The 26,480-nt window shown below is 38.4% G+C and overlaps 1 protein-coding gene across 7 annotated transcripts in view; it reads right to left on the minus strand.

Annotated features, from left to right (window-relative positions):
* Positions 1 to 12,576: 12,576 nt before the first annotated feature.
* Positions 12,577 to 26,480, minus strand: part of nlgn1 (neuroligin 1) — a 516,786-nt gene continuing 502,882 nt past the window's right edge. For all 7 annotated transcript variants that reach the window (XM_037698154.1, XM_037698158.1, XM_037698157.1 and 4 more), the window contains 4 exons: positions 24,592 to 24,752; positions 17,897 to 18,053; positions 16,539 to 16,616; positions 12,577 to 13,682 (listed from right to left, as the gene is read on the minus strand). In XM_037698154.1, the coding sequence (XP_037554082.1) occupies positions 13,080 to 13,682; positions 16,539 to 16,616; positions 17,897 to 18,053; positions 24,592 to 24,752 (999 nt within the window). In that variant the 3' untranslated portion in view covers positions 12,577 to 13,079. The remainder of the gene's footprint in view (positions 13,683 to 16,538; positions 16,617 to 17,896; positions 18,054 to 24,591; positions 24,753 to 26,480) is intronic.

Below are 26,480 nucleotides of genomic sequence, written 5' to 3' on the forward strand. Positions count from 1 at the left end.
GTTAGGAGGATGCTTGAGAGGAGCGCTACGTCTGTAGCATCTTAGCGTAGCAGTAACTGTGATGCTGTAAGATGCTGCAGGTTTAAGAGGCGCTGTGTGTTCAGGTGCATTAAAGTTGAAATATCTTTAAAACCTCACACCTTATTGTCCTTGAGCTTCGTGAGAAACATCATTTAAATGAGTAGTGTTGAACACAAGTAAAAAAGTCCAGTGGTGATGTTTTTTATTTCCCTATAAACACAAAAAGTGTCGATCTGAGGCTGTGTGTTAAAGTGTATTAAAGTTGAAATGTCTTTAAAACAGCTGAATTTACACAAACTTGGTTAAAAAATAAAAAAGCTTTAAAATGGAATTAAAGTAAGGAAATCTAGATGAAATGTTCCTTTTTTGTAGCGTACACTTTTTTGCACACTGGTGCGCCTGCACGCGCGTGCGCACACACAAACTATATTGTCCCCCAACATTACAGATGCTTCTGATGCCCATGTTTAATTCCACATTTAGCGTGTGCAGGTCGCTACAGGTGCAATTTCCTAGCTCTGACCATAGTACACTCTGACTGTCCAATCAAATGTGAAAATGCTGATGTCATTTTACGCCTGAAGGCCCAGGTGTCACCAACTCAACATCTGATTGGTCAAAGCAACAGTTTCATTAACATTTATTTTAACCTGCAGGTGCCTGCAGTGTTGGTTCTGAAGGACTCGAGGAAGAGTTCTTTGACAAACAAAACTTGCAACAAATAATGGTCAAAATATGATAAGATCAAAGCTCTATATAAACGTATGCTACTGGAAGCTGCACAACCAGGAGAAAAGCTGTGCAATGAAGAGAACAGATATTTAATATTAATAAATAGACAAAATAAACCAAAAAATAAGTAAATTATTCTGATTGTGTTCTGTCAGATAATGGTTAATAGGTGAGGCTAATTGCTAGTCACACAAAGACTCTTTTTTTTTTTATTACCTAATGTAGCATTTTTTTCACATCAGCTTATCATTTATGTAAAAGTGTAGTTTTAAGTTAAAAAAAAAAAAAAAAAAAAGACTTGTATTTGTCTAGCCATTAGCCTGGCCTTTAAGAAAACCTATGCCCAGTTCTTCATATGTTGTTTACTACTTTTATTGTCTGTCCAAACAGGTCTCACTTGTAAATGAGTTTTCGAGGCTCAATGTGACTTATCTGTTTAAATAAAGGTTGATTAAGATGCATCTTTCTCTTTCACATCACATCCAACCTGTGGAGCATAACCACTGACAAAGTTTAGCATCAGACCTTCTACTTTCAGGCACACCACCATATCTAACACTCTTTTCACCTCTACTACATTCTTTGCCATCTCCTTCAGGACCACTGTTACAGCAAGAGCTGATGCAGTCTAGATTAAAAAAAAAATAACACACCTCTACTCCATTTCTTTTTCTATCCACACCATGGTAAAACATTTCAAACCATGCTCCAATACTGCCCTTCCACTTGGTCTCTTGGACACGTAAAACATCTACCTTCCTTCTCTGCATCATGTCAGCCAGCTCTCTACCTTTGCCTGTCATTGTCCCCACATTTAAAGTTGTAACCCTCAGTCCTACATTCTTGACTTTCTTCTTCTCCCTCTGTCTCCTGACACATTTCCCTCCTCGTGGTCTTCGACTAACAGTAGCACAATTTCCACCGGCACCCTGTTTGTCAACAGTACAGGAGGCGGTTGTTGTTAACCTGGGCCTCAACCGATCTGGTATGGTTTCACTTTGATGAACTTGCATTGTTTTGGCAAAAGTGTTTGACGTTGGATGCCCTTCCTGACACAATCCTCACCATTTACCCAGGCTTGGGACTGGCACAAGAGATAAACTGGCTTGTGGCTGGTTTCAAAAATGTCAAACTAATGTGAAATAATTATACAAATATAATATTAAACTTTTACAGTTTTACTTGACTCCAGTTTGCAGCTGTTTTCTGTACTCAACAATGACAAAATACCAACATATGTAGGCTGAGCATAGACCTTTCTATGTCGGTGGTGCTGAGGCTTCATATTGATTTTTTTTTTTGCCAGGAGTAAATGTTTAAACTAAAAAGCTGATCAGGTTGAAAACATGTGGGAAACCTAAAAATGGGCAGCTATAAGCCTTGAAAAAAAACTTTTTTTCTATTTTCGTAATCCTTTGCTCTATGACATGCCATGGCAGATAAGCTACGATGGATAACTATTAGACAGTACAGTTTAAAAACAAGCAGATTACCTATTTAATATAGAATAACGTTACAAACACGTTAAACACACCACTTGTCAAAACAGTTTGTTTTGTGTCTGCTCGCAAAACCAAGAAACACAGCAAAGAAACAAATCAAGAGACAAGAACTCAACTCAGCATATTAAAATCATTTATTGTGCTCCAGAAGAGTAAGACTATTTAACCAGAAAGAAAGACAGGTGACAAAAAAAAAAAAAAAAAAAAAAATCTACAATACAAATGCCAGACCTGCTCACACATTTCACCTTATCTCAAACGGCATTTGAAAAATCCACTGGTAGTTCTTCAGTGTTTGCAGAAACCTCTTGGGATGAATCTGAGGTTTGGCTGTTGTTGATGCTGCTGTGATCTGAGGTCAGAAAATGGCACATTGCTTTACATTCATCCGCAGTGCTCATTCCTCCATTCCTATTCACTTGGAGACGGGCTGAATGTCGACCGTGGTTTGGGTAGATTTACACAAGAACAAAAGTGAAGAGTTCCTCTTAAACATGGCTAGACTTTGGCTAGGAATACTATGTCACTCTGCTACACTTGTTAAAATGTACAGACGTGGGGATTCAACATAAATCACTAAAGAAATGGTACCTGCTTTGATTTGGAATCCTGCTTTATGAAATACAAAAAACATATTCAGTGGAGGGCAAAACCAGGTAATTTATTTCTCAGGTGTGCTAAAAATAAAATGTTTGCGTTTTGTTAATGTCGTTCAAAACTACTAGAAGCACAAAACTAGTATAGTCTAGTTTGTCTTTTTATGAAAACGTTGGATGTGATTAAAAAAATGAAGAAAAAAAAAACCATTAACATAAGAAAATTAGTCACAGTAATAAACCTTAATGCATGCAATGTTTTAAAATTGCATTATGTATGATGTGTAAGTGGAAAATAACTAAATCTTCCCAACATAGACATTAATTTAAGTGGATCTACTCAATGACAATTATAATATTTCTGCACATTTCATATTTTTGGAGTATGGAAGTGATTCTTTAAACAACAACTTTTTTTTTTTCACTGAATTCATAGGCCAAAACAAGCGTGTATGCTGCACCTGATTAATGTTAGGACAGTATTCATAAAAGCTTGAGAACAATCAAGGAATAACATTTGCTATTTAAAAAGAATAAATCGTTCATGAGCCAAAAGCAAAATGAGAAAGGGGTGTGTGTGTGGCGGGGGTGGTGTTTGAAAAAAAAAATTATGGTAAGCTAAAATAAAAAAATATATATATTTAAAAAAAAGAGGATTCCCTTCTCTTCAGCAGAAACACAGTTCCCTGTAAAACCATCCCAGCGTATAAACAGTGTAAGTCTGTCATAAAATTTTAGCTCCTTTCTTTATTTTATTTGCTCTTTTAACTACATGGTCAGGGTTTTATAATATTAGCACTCCCTGGAAAGGCTCATTATTTTCTATTTCAAAATGCAGACATGAGACTTGCTCTACTGTGAAAAATAATTGGTGAAATAACTTTAACCAGCTAAGTTAAAGTGTCCAGTGTCTCCTCAAAAGACTAGAAATATTTTAGATTCAAAATTCATTTTCTGACAACAATAAATTTCCTGGGAACACTTGATAAGCAACAACTTGTTACAGTCTGAGACCTTTTGCAATGCCACCCCCCACCCCCAGTGAACCCCTAATTTAAAACCAGCATGCAGGAAGGGCTGATGGTATTTCTGTTGAACACGGAAAGGAACGTATAAACATTGTTTAATCCTACTTTACACATTTCGTTAGCCCTATGGTAAATCGTAGCCCTTACATGAACAAATATATTATGATTTAAATATGAGATGAGAGTGTTGGAAACTGTGCCACATGAATAAAGGTGCCTTGTGGATTTTATGATCACTAGAGGTGGTATCAAACAAGGTTTTGTTATAAAATCCTCACATTGTTGATGTCAGTGTTGCCAGCCCAGAGTTGATTTTGTTTCTATATTACTATAAGATTTTTTGGAAGAAAGTTTGTGTAGGTTTAAATATATCTGAGGTACATTTTTTACCCTCTGTGTCTTCCACATTATGCCTTTTGTTCTACAGCTTTCATTATGTACACATGATCAGTTATGCAAATTAGGCAATGAAACAATTTAGTGACTTTTAAGAGAGCTGATACTCTCCTCGTAAAGAAGTTGGCAACACCAGTTGATCTCTTACTCTATAAGCATGTGCATACAAACATATGCACATATAGCACATGCAGAGGATGTTACCTTTATTTTTACTGATCATTAAGTGCATTACCATTTTAATGTACCTTAGTAGAAGTGCAACGAGCGCTGAGGAATGGAAAACTAGATTAGAAACATAGCAACAAAAATGAACAAAGGAACACACAAAAATAAATGTGTTATGAGGTAGAAAAGCCAAATGAGACGTCTATTGGATAAATATAATCTCAATTTGCACAAACTGTTCAATAAGCAGCGGCGTATGTTTAACATGTAGCTAACATGGTAACAGTGACTGACCACAGAGCTAGCTGACAGGATGAGGTAATGTGTTGATAATAAGAACATGCCTGCACTCCAGTTGGGAGATATTAGAACAATCAGAAGAACTAATTGTTCATAAGTTGTACGTGGTTTGAGTAGGGCGGTAGAATGTTACAGTAATCCTTTAGTCTACTATTTGTCTCCATCAGCAAACACAAATACTAAGTACCGGTAGATACTTCAGTCCACTAGACTCTTTAACAGTGGATTAGTAACTAGTTTGTCTTCTTTGCTCCCACGTAACAAGTGAACTCTTCTTATCGCCTGCAGCCCCAATGTGAAGGTGGACAATAATGCTTTACTGGTGTCTGTCTGTTAATAAATTATTTGAAGAACCACTGAACAAACATTAATACGATTTTCACACAGTAATCACTGGATTTACATTTACAATATATTAATGATTGGAATCAACTCGATTCGAGATAGTGGCCACAGCCAAGTGACCTTAAAACACAAAAATGACTCCAACACAGTGGATTTTACAGATGTTGACATCAAATTTGATGGGAAAGTACCTGACGTTGATCCCAAAGATACACTTTACCTGCTAAAACAAAGAACAAAATGTGTGCTTTAAATTTAGCCATTAACTGTTCGGAGTCAGTTATGTTTTTTATTTAATCAAACTTTTGGGGATGATAATTATAATGATTGGATTTACGTCTACAACTGATTCATTTTTGGTAACCATCCAGTTTAAGATGGACACCACAGCTAATCAACACGATCTAACCTCAAATATCTTTCGTTCAGCCAAATTAGCATGTATTGAATAGAAATTTCATGACATCGCATTAAGGTTTGACTCTAACTCTGTGATTTCTCAAACTTAAGCTGATCTTAAACCTTTAGATAAAAGTCAGCAAGGTTTCCAGGAATGCTGTTTCTTTCCTTTTTCTGCTTTAATTCATTTCTTAAATGTAATTTTTATCAAAAGAGATGACGCAGAAAGCCAGTGCTTCAATCAGTCATGCTAAGATCTGCTGTAGCTTACACTCAATTTGTGCAGCTAGCTCTAGATTTAATCTGTCTTGCAACTTTTTTCCTTGTTCTGGTTGAGTCAGTTTTCAGTGGTATAAGTTTTTGTTTTTTTTCTTCTATCATTAGATTTCCCAGGATAGAGAGCAGCTCTTCTTTTGGGAGCGGGATATAAAGGCTTCTCTATTTTCAAAGTTGCACTTTTTCCTCATCAACACTATATTTTCCAAATCAAGCTTCTTCACACGTAATACTTTGTTGTACATGTTCAACGTATTTAAGTTTTGCTTAAACTACTAATTTCTAATCTATTGCATCATCTTGTTTTCCACCACTTTTTCCTCTCTGTTTGGTTTTACGTCCTCAAGCAAGCCAGGCTGAGTGCTTTTTTCTGTCAGAAAATTAACTTTTTGTGTTCGTCACCACACAAACTCAACCTAGTTCGCAAGTGCCACCACACATTTGGTTCACAACAGTTTCAATTCAGTTCTATTTAAAAATCCAAACATGTCAGGTGCTGACCAGTATTTCTGTCACTTTTCTTATTTCATAAATGGCTTGCGTTTTTCACCTCTCATAAATCAGACAACCAAATACATAGCAAGTTATTAATAAGGCTCCCTGCTCAGCTGTCAGCTACTTAGCATGTCCCTGCAGATGCTTGGCTATTTACCCGTCACTGCAATTATATGTTTAATTCAGCGGATGGCCCTTTCTTTGTGCTGCTCTAATTTCTCTGGGGAGCAGTGCTAGACCCGGGCCAGTGCTGACAATGTACTGGCTCAATCCCCGTGAAGCTTTCAGGAAGAGATAGTTGCTAAGAAAGTTTACTAATTTAGTCATGTAAAGACAAAGACATTGTTTTTCCTTACTAGAGTCGAAACAAAAGACCTGATTGTTATATATTTTTTAATTTTTTTCTTTCAACCATTACATTTTAGATTAATTTTTATTTATGTGAACAATATAAAATCAAAGTTTTGAAGGAACAACTAGAAATATTCAACTGAACTTTGGAGGACACCAAAGCAGCTACTGCCCTAAATATCTACTTTGAAATACTGTATTTTTAGTTCAGAAAAGAAGCCTACATTTGGATGATGAACTGTGGAATGAGTGTAAAAAAAAAATTGAGACTGAAACAAAGGTTTAAACTGCTGCCAGCGGCTCAGTGTGGTCATCATGGTAACCAAAGATATGTGTCTGTCACTCCCTGACTAATAAATGAGCAAGAGGCAAACAGAGACAGACAAAAATTAGGCTTCAAATAAAGTGTTGTACAAAAAACTGCAAGTTAGATTGTAAAATTATCTTTGTAATAATAATAATAATAATAATAATAATAATAATAATAATAATTATGTTTGATTAGTTAATCCAGGGGCAGTGGTGTTTTTCTACAAAGTACATACAGTATATAAATATAAAACAGTAACTATAGACCCACACCAGTTCAGCACATTTCATCATGGGCAACTCCAGAGTAGAATAACATTCCATGTGCCAAGAGCCAGCTTTGGTTAGCCAGGGTCAGAGCACCACGGCCCCCACCTTCAGCTACAACTCATGGCACTTCAGACCCAACCTGTATGGCCACTTCTGCAGGTGGTGGGCTCACAGGCAAACCTATGCTGCTTGATCAGGCTGAGCCAGACTGGGACCCATGGCTAGAGACCTGGTCATCATTTGTTTGCCAATGAGCCCCTCCCCCAGACTTGGCTCCAGGGTGGGGCCCCTATAACCCATGTTCAGGCAAGGGACAATGAGCTCCTTGCTGTTTTCTGTCCATATGAGTCTTTGGAATCACTTTGTCTCGCCTGTCAACTAGGAACAATCTGCCTTGGGAGACCCTATTCAGGATGGAAATCACCAGGAACAATTTCCTTAAAAGATCTCTGTCCTGAGCAGTACATGTGTATTTTTAGCTCTGGAATGGCTTTGGTAGAGGAAGTCATTGCTGATTAGTTCATTCGGCGCACATACTTAAAATTAGGTTGTTTAATTTAAAGAGTATTTTTAAAAAGTCTCCCAATAGCGTACATGATTTCATTGTTCCATCTAGCTCGTCTTCTGCAGCTTTATATGAGATACCAGCAGTCTACAGTCATTACTTTAAGCAACTGCACAGTGATTGTGAACGAGCCTAAAGGGGCAGGATGTATTCTCACATCAGAGGCCTCCCCACATCTATAGTTTAGTGGAAGGCAAACAGGGAGACTAGCATTTCAGTTTAACAAGCAGCCTCTCTGCCTCAGCACAGATTTCTGTATCTAAGCTCAGGCTTGTCATCAGTGGCATTCTTTTCTCAGCGTGTTTTGAAGATCACCACTTTGCCCCCACAGTGACTCAAACCTTCGGAGCTGCAGGATTTGACTGCAGTCTGTGTTGCTGGATGACTCATTTCTCCTCGGTGGCTAACATTGTTAGACACTGAGGCTTCACTGACCTAAAGATGTTAGCTGGCACCTTGGCAGAAGGCGGTCTACTTAAGATGGCGCAGATGTGAGGGGAGCTGTTTTGTTAAGTAGCCCAAGCTGTCAGCTCTGTGGGAAAGATGAGACAGATGAAAGTCCCTGGTAAGAAAAGCAATACCTCTTGAATATCAGCTAAAAGGATATGACTGAGTCAAAGGTGCTATGAAAAGGCCCCTCTGCTTCCAGCTTGTTCATACATCCAAAAGTTTGACTACCTTTGATTGAAATATCAGTTATTTATTAACCAAACAGAAATGTAACAGATAGCATAAAATCATGACATTATAAACAAAACTTGCTTAGAAACATTTTGGTGAGATTAATGTATTATTCATAAAAGTTTTTTTTTTAGGTATCAAAATATCCAGACCCTTTTCATATATTAGCTGTGCCTTAAGCTGGTGTCTCAGTGTGATGCAACTGTTGCAGATTAGCTGGTGTCACAAAATTGGCTGAGTACAGTGAGAAAATGGTCAAATTTCCAAATCTAGTCTCACTTATTTCAGAGTTTTTGCAACCAAGTGACCAGCAAGCTGTGCAGCAATGCATGGCCAAAATCAGAGCTTTGTTTTGTGTACAGGCTGCAGAACTGTACTCCAGGCGTATTATGTTGTTGCCCACATCATACTCAACTGGGCCCACTTTACAAACACCTTGGCCTGGTTTAGGATTTAATGTACCTACTGTAAATAAAATATAATTTTTTTTAAACAAATGTTTTTGTTTTTTTTTATAATCCGTGTGACTTTAGACCTGGACATAATTCGTACAATAGAGCTCCTGTGCATGTGTCAACATACAGCTCCAGCACTCGAGGCAGGTTGGAGGCACCCATGACAACACAAGTTTTCTTTTTTTTTTTTTTGCATGTTCAAATTCCAAATGACACAACTATGAGCGACTCAAGTGAGGAAATAAAGAAGCATGGAAACATCACAAAACATTTTTGGGCTTCTCATAATATGCTGTTCTCCAGCTGGTTTGCAGACGTCACAGTCCAGTGAGTTACAGACTTTACTGATGAGATTAAAAAGACATACTTCTGTAGTCACTGCTGCTCCTTCTGGTAATTTAATCAGACCAGATGGGTGTAGCTCAGTGACATCAGGGTGGTTTTATGCTCAGGTTGACATGAGGAATCAGCTGGGTGAAAAAAAACACCTATGTACCGGTATCTGGTAACAAATCAGGTTTTGGTTAATCCAGGGTTCCTTCGTGCTTTTTTACATTTTAGAATTTTTCAGACTTAAATCTTAAGATTTTGTTGATTCCCCCCCCCCCCCCCCCAGTTTAACTAAAGAACATCTGTAAATTATTTGTAATTTACAGTGTTTGACAGTTGTCCAATTTCATTCCTCTTAACTTATGAAACGTTATTGACGTGGGAAAGATTTATTCCGTTGACAAATCATGTTTTCATTGAAGTTTGAATGTATCACAAGATACATAAATTCCTTGTTACTTAAAGAATGATTATTTTAACATAAATAGTGTTTGATTTCCAAGTCTCAGGAAATATTATGTTTAAACTTTTTTCCCCAAAATATTTTTTGTCAATATATGGGTTATATAATCTTACATTTTTTTTGTGAACATGTGTCTGCCAAATAGTTCTGCTTGTTTCTCATTTCAGTTTCTATACGTTTAGTAAACAATATTCTGATTTGTTTTACACAATTGCTGAAATAATCAAATATTTATTTTATAATAGCCTAAAGTCCCCCCCCCACCCCCCCACCCCCAATTTTTTTTTTTTACAGAATCTGTTTTACTTTTTCATATTTATTCACCCCTGAAAAATGTTAAAATCAAATTCCACACTTATTAAGATTGCATAGGAATCCTTATTGATTCAAAATTATGAGTGATGAGTAAAATATTTTTCTAAAAATAAAAACGCCTTTGGAGATGAACTGACAGTTTGTAGTGACAGATATTTGAAAAGCAGACAGCCTCGTGTTGGAGAGGAGACACTTTTTATAACAGACTTGCCACTCAACGTATCTCTGACTAGGACATCCTCATTTTTTTCAATGTAAATAAAGATGAAACAACATAAACAAATACATAAAAGTGAATAATGGTGAATTACTCTTCCCTAATTGAGACTGGCTTTACATTTCTACCCAGTGACATCTGTCTGCTTGGCTTTAATTTCATATCAGTTCCTTCAGAAAGCTGCAATGTTGCAACTGCAACTAATCCCAACATATTTTATTTAGTCTTTAAATTTGGTTCAGTTCTGCAGCTTTGTCTGAAAATCTGATCAATCACAAATCAGCTTCCAGACATGAAAGCCAGGTGAAAACTATTGCACTTTTCTGTGGCTACACGTCTGAGAATGGCTGTGCACGCTTATTTCCAGTCAAATGAGCCATGACGTGGGCAGAAGTGAGGAAAGCATTTGCTGGGGGGAGGAAGTGTCACATTTAATATGAGGCGTGAAACAGTTGCAGACATTTTTGTAAATTCATATGTTCTTCATATGTTTGTAAAAAAATAAATAAATAAAAAGCTTCAAAACTTTGCAACTTCCTGATAAATTGAAGGAATTTTGAAAAAGCAAACAAAGATTAAGTTTATGCTCAATAATCCAGGTAAAAAATCCACCAAAGTTAAGTCAGGTCATCTGGACACTTTTTTTGTTGTTGTTATTGTTGTTGAGACGTTTTGTCCTTCATCCAAAGAACTTCATCAGTCTGAGGAGCCACAACAAACTCAGTCACACAAGCAGCACACTCATAGTGGACCAAACAGTTTGATGGTGATAAGACGATTTCTGGGGCCCGCCCTTTCCCTTGTCGACTCCTTGGATAGATGAAGTCTTTTGGATGGAAGATGAAACGTCTCAACAAATAAGAAACCATCCAGAGGACCTGACTTAACTTTGTTGGAATTTTTACATGGATTATTGAGCATGAACTTTGATGTTTTGAACCACTTGGTCTATCACTGCCTCGGAGGAGTTGATGGGGGAGAGGGTGGGCTCCAGAAACCATCTTGTCACAAGCAAACTGGTTGGGTCACTATGTGATTGTGCTTGCTGAGTTTGTTCGGGGCTCCTTGGACTGATGAAGTCCTTTGGATGAGGGTGAAACGTCTCAAAAAAAAAAAGAAACCATCCAGAGGACCTGACTTAACTTTGTTGGACAAACAATAAAGGTTGCAGCAATAATAATAATAAAAAAGCCCGCACAATCCTGGGGGGCTGAGTTAGTCGGTGTAGGTGTTCATGTTTGTGTAGCTTTGCTTAAATCATTAGGAAATCTGCAACACCTGGAGAATTTCTCCACCACCACATTTTTCACACATTTCACCCTCCACTTTTCTTACCATCAAGGCTCCATGTTTTGTTCAGTCAACACACCTTTAAGTCAACGAGAACAAAAGAAAAGAAAAGGGTTGGGAGGGCAATGGAATAAACAGTGCAGGTAATTACTTTGTTACGGTCTAGTGCTCCAATAGGCAGAACAGCAAAGAACATTGATCTCAACTGAAGGTACAATGAGTTTGATTGATACAATGTAATGTGATTTAACCACTATCAAAAGTAGTACCAACACACAGAGTACAAAACTAGTCCTTATATGCTCAGCCCACTCAAGCTATTTTATGTTATGAAACAAGGGTTTCCATATTCCTAACCCTGACCTTTTCTGTTTCCAAATAATCCGGCCCACTACGTCCACAACCCAGACTGCATTTCCCGCGGTCCTGCAAGGGTGTGTGTTTTCTTGTAATCCAATAAGGAAGTGCATCTTGAATTTCTCCGATGCGAGGGACGAGATGAAAATTATTCTTATTAATGACGTAATCAGCAGAGCAGCCATCAAGCAGATAAATTGTCATGCGCGTCGTGCTAAAATATCCCAATTATCCTTTGTCCCTCAGCTCTCTGTGTTGAAGTTGGAACTGCCAGAAAGTCAGTCCGTGCATCCTTACCGTCTCCTATTTCTGTCCTAACTGGCAGGTTTGCAGTATGGACACCCCTCCCAAGAGAAGAGGGCGTTAACAGCCTTGGTGCTTAGTGTATAGATCTGGATATGTAAATAGGTTCTATACAATAAAATTGTTCCCAATCAAAAATAAATGGATGAAAAGTATTTGTCAGTTTATTCCAAACTCTCAAAATGGTTTTGTTGTGCAAACATAGTCTCTTTTTCTTGATTTCCAGCAATCCCTTGGCTCTTTTCAACAGCTGCTTTTGCCTTATCTTACATAGCCTCCGTTTATGATGTTTAGACATGCCTAAATTGGTTTGCACAGCATCTGTTTTGTGCCCCACAAACAGTATTCTGCAGAGTAATGCCAAAGGAAAACAATGTTTTCTTTCCTTCACAAAGTGCTCCCCTCTTCTCACCTCCAAGGCGTGTCTGATGCTCTGCTCTGCTTCTAGATAATACTGTCAAGCAGTCGTTTGTCAAAAAAAATCCCAAAGGCCATAACTGTCACTAGAGAGAAAAAAGTGTTTTACTGTTACTTGTTTTGCTGCAATATCAGAACAAAAATAATAATAAAAACATCCTCCTCTTTCTGTTAGCTTGTGGGAGCTTGTTCTGCCCTCACGCTTTGTGTGTATTTTTGTGTCTTTAACTTTTGTACAAAAAGAAAAAAAAAACTAACTTTTTTTTTAATCGTCTTGTTTAAAGTCTTTGAAATCCTTCGCTATGTTCCCTCTAGTATTAACAGGGTGTGGTATATTCCCAGTGTAATCCCATGGGCGTTTGGCAACTCCAGGCTGGCTTTTCAGCTCCAGACAGATTTGTGTTTGTTGGCAAGTCGGCCTCAGATCTGTGGCACGGCTGCACCGTTAGATTTCCACCGGGGCCTTCAGAGTCCGGCCTGCTTGGCTGATTCAGTGGGCTATACTCGGGTGGTGGAATGTGAGTGTGGGTGCGCGTGAGGCAGGGTGTTGTTCTGCCCATTGTTGGGAAAGGTGTTAAAAGAGTGAAGTGAGGCGAGTCCTCCCATGGTGCTGGGGATCATAGTTATGGTGTTTGGCGTCATAAGCGGGATGTCATCTGGGGAGCGTCTCATGGCCAAGGTGTAGTCTGGTGGACAAGCAGTCCTCAGGACTACATCGTGCGAGTGCAGAGAGTCTCCCACTGCCCTGCAGTCCCGGTCCAGGTCAGAGTGCTGCTTCATCTGCAGGGACATGATCTCCTCCTCCTGAGTGTGGGCCAGATCATTAGCAGCACTCCGCTGGGGGCTACAGCGCCTGTGGACATCGTGCCTTCGCTTGTCCTTTTTATAGTAAAGAGCAGCAAAGGCTAGAATATTGAGAAAAAGCAGGGAGGCTCCCACAGCTATGGTCACTGACAGCTCTGTGGAGTAGTCGCGCTGGTCCACAAGATGAGGCTGGTTGTGACTGTCCTGGGTCTCAGTGGGAAATGGAGTTGGGTTAGGCCGCTTGGTCACCAGAACTTTGGTCTTTGGTGTGCGGTTAGTGGCCTCCGGTGGAGGAATCTGTGGACAGAAGACCAGCGATCAGTATTTTATTTCATTGATTCATTTCACTTATCTAGTTTTACTGTTAATCCACAAATAACAAAAGGTACATAAAACTGAGTAAAAATAGAAAATGAAAATTGTAAATGACCTGTCCCATTTCTTAAAAATAAGTCGACAAATGGCCATGCTTACATAAACGTTCATCCTCAAATGAAATGCAAATAAAAAAATAAAACTCCAGCAATGTCCTTAATCCTTAATTTTATTTTAATAGGATCATACCATCTCAGTGTCTTCCTTTCAAAAGTTTCATAAATTATCATTTAACAGCTTTTTATGTTATTATTCAGATCAATACATAATTTTACTCTATGTATTGAGAAACATGTCTGCTTTGGAGGAGTCTGTGCAAATAACAAAAAAAAAAAAAAATATATAATAATAATAAATTTCCTCTGAGTATCTCCATCACTGATCTGAAAACACAAAACTTATGTTAATTATTTCACAAATGTTTCTTTTTAGCTTGTTGCATAACTAATATTTTTTAACCTTTTAAAGCCTGACCATCAAAAATATTCTGTGAATTTATGTATAAGTAAACATTTATGTAGTGTTGAACAGATAGAATCCTACATCAGACAAATTCAATATCACCACATTGTTTCCACAAAATTAGTACTTTTTTTAATAGATTAAATATTAAAAATGTTTACTGTGTTTAATTGTGAAATTGCGGCTCACTTTTACAAATAATTGTTTCGTCTATGCACTTGCACTTTATTATCAAATGGCTGATAAAATAATACAGTAAACCAAGGGCATCAGAAGCATCCGTAATGTGGGGGGGACACGATGTGCGTAGGTGTGTGTGCGCGCACGTAAAAAAAGTGTACACTAGTGTACAAAAAAAGCAGAATTTCACCTAGATTTCCATTAATTCCACACATTTAAAGCATGTTTCTCACCAAGTTTGTGTAAATTCAGCTGTGGGTTTTAAAGACATTTTAACTTTAATACGTCAGCTCAGCACTATTTGTCTTTATAGAGAAATAAAACACATCACCACAAGACTTTTTTACTTGTGTTCAACACTACTCATCTAAATGATGTTTCTCACCAAGCTTGAGGACAATAAGGAGTGGCGTTTTAAAGACATTTCAACTTTATTGCACCTGAACACACAGCGTCTCCTACACCTGCAGCGTCTCACAGCCTCACAGTTACTGAGCTAAGATGCTACAGACGTAGCACTCCACTTCTCTCAAGCATCCTCCTAACCATGTATATATGTTTATGATTAAACCCCCACCCCCCACCCCCGGTCAACAACTGCCCGCACTAAGCTCGCTAAGCTGGTGAGCGAGCAGCACAGAGGTGTCTCCATCTACTCCCTCTGTGCGCATTTTCTGCCGAGGCAGGTGACTAAGCAGCTGCTGCCTGAACAGTTTCTGCTCTGTGTGGAGAGTTGGAGGTGACCAGGAAAACCTGGACTGGAGTTTTAGTGGTTTGAGTATTCTCTTTTTAATCAAGTGGAATGGATTTGTTCACAAAGAAATAGAAACTGCGCCGCCTGAACTAATGTTTCATAGTAAAAGTGTGTGTGTGTGTGTGTGTGTGGGGGGGGGGGGGGGTGGAATGAACGGTTTTTTTTTTTTATGTGGGGAGGACATGTTCCCTTCACATATAATGGTTGTGACACCTTTGCAGTCACAGCCCAGCCTTTGTGGATTCCTTTCTTAGAACCTAACTTATAGTCGTTGCTGGAAAGCATAGCAATTTTGTGGAAATATCCTTCAAAAGTTCACGCTCAATAATCCAGGTGAAAAATCCAACAAAGTTAAGTCAGGTCCTCTGGACGGATTCTTTGTGTTGAAATGTTTCATCTTTCATCCAAAGGACTTCATCAGTCTGAGGAGCTGCAACAAACTCAATCCCACAAGCGGCACACTCACATAGTGGGCCAACCAGTTCGATAGTGATAAGATGGTTTCTGGAGTCCACCCTCTCCCCCGTTGACTCCTCTGAGGCAGCCATGGCCAAAGTGGTTCCTCTGGTCGCCTCAGAGGAGGCGAAAAGGATGTTTCTTTCCAATGTTTGCTCACTGAGCAACAAAATGGGCATGCTTAAACTGTTAATGGGAGAGAAAAAAAAACTTTTTTTCTTCTTTATCCATTTTGTGTTTCACACAGACATGGCTGTGTAAGCCGGTACCAGACTGAGCTGCAGGTATTGGGCTCCCCAGAGTGGACCAGATCATGGAGCTGTCCAGTGAAATGTAACCACATCTCAGTAAGGCAGGCAGCCTTGTTGCTGCAGCAGAGTCCGTTTACACAGCCACGTCTCTGTGAAGTGAATAAATGTGTAATGAAGCGATAGGTGGAGGCATCTGTTTTCACATCAATGATGGCTGGTGTCCTGATGTGACAGTGATCCAGTAGCACCGTTCACCTGACCTGGAAACCATTTCCTCCCTCTGTGAGCTCATTTTATTCATCTTGTCGGTGCATATGTTCCTCCAGGTGCTGATGCAGAGTGTACAACTACCTCTCTCTCTGAACAGATCCTGTTTATGGAGCGGACATAAAATATATATTTTTGAATGTGTGAAATTCTTAATTTAATTTAAAATGTTTGAGTAGCACAGGGAAACCAAAGTGAACATCTTGTATGAGCAAATGTACTCAGTCATAAATATTCCAGAGGTTCTTTTTCGACCACACCTAAAATATGCACATTTTTTTTCTACACTTGTAGCCATAAATCAGAAACTACTGAATCTAGTGTTAAATGAGTTCTGGTTTAAGTAGCTTGTGTTGACAAAAACTTTTGGTAGAGGCATCAACAAGACATCCATGATTTGGTACCAACCTTGGTAGTGGTTGGGATGGGCTGCGTGACTTCATTTAGGCTGTGTAGATGAGGAACCAACTCCAACCATAAGTTGACCTGAGCAATGGGCAGAAATTAAAAACATGAAAAGACATTAAAAAAAATTAAAAACACACTCTTGAGAAGAACTTTCTGCAGTCAATATAACAGGTCTCTCTTGTAAATGAGTCCTCATGACTCAATGAGACTAACCTGTTATAAATAAAGGTTGACTGAAAAATTATGGGATGACTGTAGGGTACAAAAACAGATATACTGTATGTTGGTTACACAAAAAGTAAAGATTAAACTAAAGAAATAAAAAGGTTATAACTATAGAGCCTTCCAGGGAAATAACTGAAAGAACAGATTTTTTTCATTCACTCTTGCAGCTGTTTGTTGCACCTTGTCAAGGTATGTGCTACAGTATTACAGAGCTCATTATACTTAAACAATAAAGCATTTTAAAACATCTTTCTGAGAAAAAAGGATTGTTACATATGTGGGAAATAATCAATCAAGATTAAAAATGCTTGAATGCTAAAAAAAATATAAACTAGTATTTTGGAAAAACAGTATTTTTTGGATATTTATTTGTAATGGAATAACAAGTGAAAGTAAATTGGCAATTTTATTCTATTTTTTTAAAGTCACCAACGAGTCAAATTGTGACCTGACTGACCAATCAGGACCAACCAGCAGGGCTTCTGAGAACATGATCCAATATCCTTAAAACTTTCTTGCTCAGTTTAACAGTCATTTATAACAAATTAAAAATGAGACAGCTCATTAAAAGCATCCTACATTCAGAAGTGAAAGTGTTAAAGTTCATAGTACTTTCCAATGACAGTAGTTATTAAAGATGTATGAATGCTTCATGAAATGGTCATTTGTTTGTAAACACTTACTAAAGCATTTATCAAACAGTTATAAAACATTGTTCATATCAAAACAGAATTACTGGTTAGCAACATGGAGCATTGTAATTTATTCAGGGAATTGTAATTTTTGCTAGTCACACATTTTTTTAACCAAAAAAACAAACGGACAAATAAACAAACAAACAAACAAACAAAAAAAACAATAACTACCTTAAAACCCAAAAAAGAACTTTGTATGCACTAATGTTCTACATGCAGGTAACCTGTATCAGATATGTTGGACACAGAAAATTAAATTAACAGTGAGACGAGAGGACAGATAAAGGTGACAAGAATACATTAGTATGTTTTTAATATAGTTTAATAAGTGCTTACAACTTAATGAAGCACTTCTTTTTTTATCGTTGACTGATATTTTTGAGTACCCCTACTTTAAATTTGGTTTGACAACTGAAACCTCAACACAGAAACGTGTACCTTGTTAGCCCGATAATGCTCTTTGACTCGAGGTTTCAGGCCAATGTGCAGGTATAGCTGGTCTTTCTGGTTGTAGCGTGTCCATGCCACCTCCTCAAAACGATTGGGCTTTGTGTGGATGAACTTGGTATCCTGGGGGACAGGTTGGTTTGGGTCCCTGCGTAGAAAGTCAAGTCAACTTTATTTATAGAGCACATTTAAAACAGAACCTGTTATCAAAGTGCTTAACAACAACAACAATAACAATCAATTAGTAAATTAAAGAGAAACATATATATACAATACACTAATAATAATAAGTGAAGAATTAATAAAAAGCAATTTAAAACATAGGGTCACAGATTAAAAAACACTAGATCAATTTACACTGTATGAAATGCCTGAGAGAACAGATGTGTTTTCAGCAGGGATTTGAAGTGAGGAAGGGAGGTGGCCTGCCTGATGTTGGGGGGCAGGTTGTTCCAGAGTTTGGGGCCCATGACTGAAAAAGCCCGATCTCCTCTGAGTTTCAGTCTTGTTTTTGGAACAGCCAAAAGCAGCTGATCGGATGATCTCAGGGCCCGAGAGGGAACGTAAGGTTCCAGAAGCTCAGAGAGGTAAAGGGGTGCGAAGCCATTCAGGCATTTGAAGGTCAGCAGAAGAATTTTAAAAACTATCCTCATAGGAACAGGGAGCCAGTGAAGGGAGGACAGAACGAAAGAAAAGGAAAGAAAGGGAAAAGGAGGAAAACCAGGTGTGAAATAATTTAGAGGTATTAGGTGCTTGTGGTTTTAGCATAGAAAAAGAACTCACAAATTAAATTAATTTGAACCACTACAGCAGAAAGTACAGAAGTTCTCAGTTTTCCACTGGATAGTTCTTAAGTTCCCATAAAGGTTCAACCAATTACCAAAGGTTACAGGAAGAACTAAAGCCAAAGTCAAAAGTTTAGTGGGCGTTCTGAAACAAATTAAGCCGATTACGAAATTTAAAAATTTGACCCAAGTGCAACATATGCCTTAAGCTAATCAGTATAATTATGAAAATACTAGAATATAGTTGAGAAATGCAGCCCCCGGGTTTCACAAGGTTTTAATCAATGTTGTCTGAGACAGCACACCTGGAAACCCATTAGAAACATCAAACATGTGCTATTACTAAGAAATTATTGATTTTGTTAAAGATTAATGGAAAGATCTTATGGAGGCTGAGGACTTTGTCTTTCTGGTTGGATATGTTACCAAAATAAAAACCAGAAAAGAAAACATACTTCATGCTATGTGATAAACTCTGATCTCTCCTTTGAAGTGAACCTATCTTTAACATAAATTATAAATGCTTCTAGCTTATGTTTGGGTGAAGATGATGGTCATTTCCTTAAAGTATTTGGGTCTATTTTGCTATTTTAAAACTAAGAAATGTTTATTCATATTGTGGTTTATATTACTTTGTTAGATGTTAGACTGCTGGTATAAAACCAAAGAGTGTTAACATTTCATGTGAGCTTTTTTTTTTTTTAAATCAAACATATGAGCTTCCGAACAACATTCTGCATGGAATACAATACTATAGACTTGCACCTAATCTGAGCTGAACAGAGCCGGCTGGCCCTGTGTGCTGTAGAAGCCCATTCACATGTAACGAGTGCCCCATTGTCTAAGAGAGGCATATGAAGCCAGCCAAACCTCATCAGGAACACGCTTAGCCATTCAAATGGGTGGCATAAATCTCCCAGGTACCCAGCAATCCACGTCAATTTGAGGTAATAGATGTAGATCATTAGTCCCTTTCTGTTCCCCTCAGGGTAACTGGGCAGGGCATAGAAAAAAATTCAATGTCCCCCTATTATGCCTCAGAAAAACAATTACCACAATGACTACATGCTTGAAGGCAACATGAGGGAGAGGTAGAAAAGGGAATTTTAATTTTATTCCATAAAGAGCAGCCTACGACCATTAATTAATAATGCATTTGAAGATACGAAGAGGGTATGTGCAAAGAATATCAATTACACACTGTACAATCTATAAAACCCAGCAGCCCAATTCACTACTCCTACAGTCATCAAATGGAGTGTGATATTGAGGAAACAATTATACTGAAATGATTGACTTGTTCATTGTGCTGTAATACTAATTGCATGTTGTATGAATGATCCTTGCAACAGATCTTTTATAATTAATGACATCTTTATTTTGATGTTTTTATTTTGTCGAGATCATATATATTATTATGTTTTTTAATTATAATTTTCCCACACCTTAAGAAAGAAAACACAATTAATACAGATTTATAGGGAGTGAAGAGGTATTTTAAGAAAATAAAATTGAGACCAAAAATATCTTTAAACACTGAGGCTATGCCTTTCTCTGTCCAGTTAAAACATGTGGTTTTTACATATAATGACTGAATTTGTAGATAAAGAAAACTAAAATAAAGGCGTTACATGGCCTGCAATCTTTTAAGCTCGGGTTTTAAGCTATAATAAAACTACCACATGAGGTTGGTGTTGCAGCTTATTTGTTAAAATATTGAAAATTATGTCTCTATGTGGCCCTTTGATGGACTTGGAACCTGTTGTACTCCACACCTTACACAGTGACTGCTGAAGATGGGCACCAGTGACCCACACAAGCCAGAAAAAATGAAGTGGGTAAAGTTGATAGATGGATGGATGGGCGTAATGTGCAAATCTATGCAATATTTGAGATTGTGCGAGATGTGTTGGGCATGGCTATATATTCCTACAACATTGAAGTTAGCTAAATATCTGTAACATTAACTGTGACATTTTGTGTTCACTAAGACTGTAACTTGTAGATCATAGCTTCTCGTAGTGGCCGTCCACAAACTCGGTGGGAAACACCCCGGGTTAGGGAAGCTATCAAGCTGAAGAAGGAGCCTTATCAGGCCTTGTTGGCTGGTGGGACTCTGGAGGCAGCTGAGGTGTACTGGAGGGTTAAGCAGTCTGTAGCTTTGACTCTTGTTCAGGCAAAAGCTCAGATGTGGGAGGAGTTTGATGAGACTTTAGATAGAGACTCTCGGTTGGCGCCAAGGAGATCCTGGCAAACCAGTGGAGGAGGGGAAAGCAGCGCTTTACTAACACAACCAGTGATGTCACTGGGAGGTGGAAGGAATACTTCTCGGACTTTCTCAATACCATCGGCACGTTTTCCATGGAGGAAACTGAGTCGGGGGATTTTGAGGTTGGTCTGTTCATAACTGTGGCTGAGGTCACTAAAGTAGTTACAAAGCTCTGTGGCGGGAGGGCTCCAGGGGTGGATGAAATCTGCCCTGATTTCCTTAAGGATCTGGATGTTGTGGGGCTGTCTTGGTTGACACACCTTTGCAAGATCGCATGGACATCGGGAGCAGTGCCATTGGATTGGCAGACTGGGGTGGTGGATCCCCTCTTCAAAAAGGAGGACAGAGGGTGTGCTCCAATTATAATGACATCACTCTCCTTAGCCTCCCTGATAAGGTCTATTCAGGGGTACTGAAGAAGTGAGTCAGATCGTTGGTCGAACCTCAGATCCAGGAGGAACAATGCAGGTTTTGTCCTGGCCGTTGAACAATGGACCAGCTCTTTACCCTCATTAGGGTCCTCGACGGGTCATGGGAGTTTGCCCATCCAGTCTAAACAGTCTGTATTTTGTGGACTTGGAGAAAGCATTTGACAGTATTTCTTGGGGTACACTGTGGAGGGTGATCTGCGAGTATGGGATTGTGGGCCCATTGCTATGGGCTGTTTGGTCCCTATTCAAGCGGTGTGAGAGTTTGGTTCGCATTGCTGGTAGTAAGTCGGACCCCTCAGTGTGGGAGTTGGACTCTGCCAGGGTTGCCTGTTGCCATCAATTCTGTTCATAACTTTTATGGACATAATTTCTCAGTATAGTCAGGGGCTGGAGGAAGTCTCATTCAATGGCTTCATTGTATTCCTTGTCTGCTCTTTGCAGATGGTGTGGTCCTGTTGGCGTCATGGTGCCATAATTTTTAGTTCTCACTGGACCGGTTCCAAGTTGCGTTTGAAATGGCTGGGATGAGAATCAGCACCTCCAAATCTAAGGCCATAGTCCTCAGTTGGAAGAGAGTAGCTTGCTCTCTTTAGGTTGAGGGTGAGCTTCTGCCTCAACTGGAGGAGTTCAATTATGTTGGGGTTTAGTTCAAGAGTGAGAAAAGAAAAGAGCTTGATATTGACAGATGGATTGGTGCAGTGTCTACAGTATTGCGGACTCTGTGTCGGTCAGCTGTAGTGAAGAGGGAGCTGAGCTTTATGGCAAAGCTATCTGTTTACTGGTCAGTCTACTTTCCTACCATCACCTATGGCCTCAAACCCTGGGTAGTGACCGGAAGAATGATAATGTGGATACAAGTGGTTGAAATTAGTTTCCTCTGCAGAGTAGCTGAGAAGTTCAGTTATCAAGGAGAGACTCAGAATATAACCGCTGCTCCTCCACATTGAGAGGATCCAGTTCAGGTGGTTTGTGCACCTTCCTTGGGAGGAGCTTCAGACATGTTCAACTGAGAGAAGACCCCAGGGAAGACCAAGGACACACTAGAGCAGGGGTCTGCAATCTTTACGATCAAAAGAGCCATTTTTATGCCTTCGTTCACTACATTTAAATGTGTCTGGAGCCGCAACAACATGATACAGCTGTGGTTATCAACTGGTGGCCCACGGGCCACTTAAGGTTTGCTGGAGGGGACTTATGCCAATAAGGGTGATATTATAAATCAAAAACTATCTAATGATTATTAACATGTATTAAAGAAAAAGACCAGATTATTGTAAAGAAGGGGGAAAAAATCAGTTTTTTACCATTTTTTTAATTAAAAGATCTATAAACTATGCAGACATTTTTTCATATAAAGAAATAAAGCATCAGGTTAAAGTATGTTTCTTGTACTCACTCCACTGTTCACATATTTGCAAAAGAAATGACAGTAAATCTGTTTGAACTAATACTTTTTTGTTGTTTGTATAAACAATGAAATTCAGTTTTATGTCAGTTTTGGTCGACACTTGAAAACTTGAAAGAGCCCCTACAGAGGGACCAAAGAGCTGCATGTGTCTCCAGAGCTGCACATTGCAGACCCCTGTGCTAGAGAGACTATGTCTCTCAGTTGGCCTGTGAACACCCTGGGGTCCTCCCAGAAGAGCTGAAAGAGGTGGCTGTGGAAAGAGATTTTAGGGCCTCCCTGCACAAACTGCTGCTCCCACGACCTGACTTCAGAGCAAGCAGAAGATAATGGATGGATGGATGGATGGATGGATGGATGGATGGATGGATGGATGGATGTGGTTGTAGATATACATTCAACAATTCTTGAGTCGGCTCAGGGAATGCTTGATGGAAAAACCCATCAGAGTAGGGGGCAGCAGAAAGGAAGCCAAGTCTGGGGTCTTTGGGGTTGGTCAGCCCATAACCATGAGTGAAGTTGGTGACATAATTTTAAATATTTATGAAGGCAGCACATTGAATGTTGACATGATCCGCCCCAAGTTGCTAAAGGCTCTAGATCTTGCTCTGATATCTTGGTTAGCATGTCTTTGCAATAATGTTTTCTCAAGAAAGGGCAGCAGAAGGTGTGTTCTAATTACAGGAGAATCAAATTCCTCATTCTCCCTGATAAGATATTTTCATGAACGCTGGATACAAGATTGTTAATGGTTGGACCTCAGAGTCAGGAGGATCAATGCCGGTAATGTTCATGTCATGGAACACTGTATCAGCTCTTTACTGTTGCTAGGGTTCTCAAGGGGGCAATGAAGTTTGCACAACCAGTCTCTATGTTTTTAGTTTTTTTGGTATGGAGACATTTGACCACGTATGTCTCAAGTGGAAAAGTTTAAATATCTCAGGGTTTTGGTCATGAATTAGAAATTAGGGAATGAGAATGACAGATGGATTGGCGATTCTTCCACAGTACTGTGTAAACTGTTCTGGTTTGTTGCGGTGAATATAGAGCTGAGCTGCATGGCAAAGTTTTCCGTTAACCCATCACTTAATGTCCATACCGTCATCTATGGTAATGAACTCTTTGTAGTTACCAAAAGAACACAAATGCAAATATAAGCTGTCAAAATGAGTTTTCTCTACAGGGTTGCTGAACCTCCCTTAGAAATAGGATGAGAAGTTCAATCTGCGAGAGATTCAATCAGGTTGAGGTCTGACTTTGACTGGACCATTGCAGTACCTTGGATTCTTTCTTGTTAAGCCATTCTGCTGTATATTTGTTGTTGTGTTTATGATCATTGTCCTGTTGCACCATGACCCAGTTTGATCCAAACTTGAAGCTACATCTAAGGCCAGATCATTTGAAGAACAGATCGTTTTTTTATTATGCCCTAATATGTAACATACAAGTATTAAAACAGAAACAACTTTCCTATTTTCTTTGACTTTAATTAATTGTCAAATAAAATAGGAGTTATTTTTTTATTTATTTGGAGTACGTAAAAATTTAGAAATTATCATAACATTTTCTAATATCATGCAACCAATACTGAGTTTAAATGTTAAACTAAAATGTTGCTATACTACATGATGATAAATACACTACATTCTCACTGAAACAAACAGCACATGGACTACCTTAAGTTACTGAAGTTTCAATTTCAAAAGATGGATGCCCTTTTATGCGTTTTAAACTCAGGTTATTCAGCTTCATATAAAAAGTGAAGAGCAATGGAAACATTTCAATTATCTTCATACCCTGTTTTGGCGAAGTTTGTCCAGTAGGTCATAACTACAGCACTTAGCATCACATCATTCTTGGAGAAGTTGCAAGGAAAGAGTTCTGTGGGTCCAATCATTGGCAGCCCAAACACATATGGGATCTCATCTCCATGCGCTGCATCTGCCCATGGTGGTACCTAATGATCAAACCACATTTATTTTGTTATTTTTATGACAGATGGAGAATATCACAGGGAAATATTTTTCAGAATAAATCATTTGATTAAACACATCAATACAAGTCAGAGTGAAAAGTCTGGGGAAATTATGTTTTCCATGAAAAGAGAAGGAAAGATAGCACTTTATAACATTAAATGATGTAAAAGGCATAATTTGGTATAGACTTACAAAATGATCTTTAGAAGGAAAATTGTTTAACATAATTTAAACTAAAAATGTAATAGGAAGGTTTCTGGCTAATACTTGTAAAAAAAAGAAGTATTCAGTGTTTAATTTGAGCTGGATCCTGCAGGAACAAGATCCGGGAACTCTCTCATTTTGACCGGGTGCGTTTCGGCAACCGTTTGCTTGGATCCGACAACTCAAATCTCAAATCTGGAGCCATCTTAGCTCGAGCAAACTGGTTGGTCCACTTAAGGAGTTTACTGCTTGGTGGGGAAACAGTTTACTGGAACTCCTCAGACTGATGAAGCCCTCTGGATAGAAGGCAAAACGTTTCTATAAAAAATAAACTGTTCAGATGACCTGATTGATAATTATTGGATTTGGAACTTTGTTGTCAGCGGAGAAGAGTTTGACGCAGAAACATGAAGTGGGGGCAGGGGGTAGGACGGTTGACAGAATCGAAGCTGCTCTATTCACACACAACCTGTTGTTGCTCTCTACAATAGTAATTGACTCAAATGCTTACAAATGTAGGTAAACAGACGTTTAACAACCCATTAAAATATGCTACACCAAAATGCAGGAAATAACATCTATTTTTTTTTTAAATAAGGGGGAGGAGGAACCACAAGCCCCCTCAACGTCCCCCGGGCTTTCACCCTGCCCCCCACCCCCCGCCTAGTATCTGTGTTCCAGCACCGATCAGTTTACAAATTAAGCCCTGCAATAGACTACTAATAATTGTGGACATTATAATTTTGTAAAAATACGTTACAGAACTTTTAAGGATAATTTCATGTCTTTAAAGATTAGCATATGCACAATGAAAATAAAATAAAATTACATTCATGTGGAAAACAAGATAAAAAAGACAAAGGAAAAAAAAACTTTACTTCTCAGGCTGCAAATCTATTACAGGGTTTTATTTAAAAAAAATCCCATACAGTATTGGGTTTTAATAACTGCAGCAAGTTAAAATACAGTTACACGTATATTTGTATAATAGTAGTTATACCTGATTTTTCTTGCTGTTGTGTGTTGTATTTCATTGTTAACTTTCTTGTTTTTCCTGAGTGGCACAAGATGTATTTGTCTTTTGTTCCTGTCATTTTCATTTTAATTTGACTACAAAGCACTTTGTTCAGCTTTTTCTGTTTTTACATGCTATATAAATATTTTTTTATTGACATTGACATGTGCAATGATTCTACAGTACATACAAGCTTTAAGTGCAAATATTGTTCTCCCTGCAAGTATCTAAAATTAGAAGTGACAACACTTTATAGACATATTCTCTGAAGTTCAATCAAAACGTTTTTCTATGTAGAGTTTAAATTTTACAGTCTTCATTCAAAATTGTTTTTAAAAATACCATGTTCATTCTATTACTGTATTCAGAATGTGTGGATAAATCATATTGTCAAACTTAAATTAATGTTTCCATTTTATAGGAGTAAGAACAGAATAATTAGATCAACGAGTAGAACACCGTTTCTGAAACACTGTGTTGTTTTTTGGTA

Source organism: Nematolebias whitei, chromosome 3, assembly GCF_014905685.2.
Source record: "Nematolebias whitei isolate Nwh7 chromosome 3, NemWhi1, whole genome shotgun sequence".
NCBI lineage: Eukaryota > Metazoa > Chordata > Actinopteri > Cyprinodontiformes > Rivulidae > Nematolebias > Nematolebias whitei.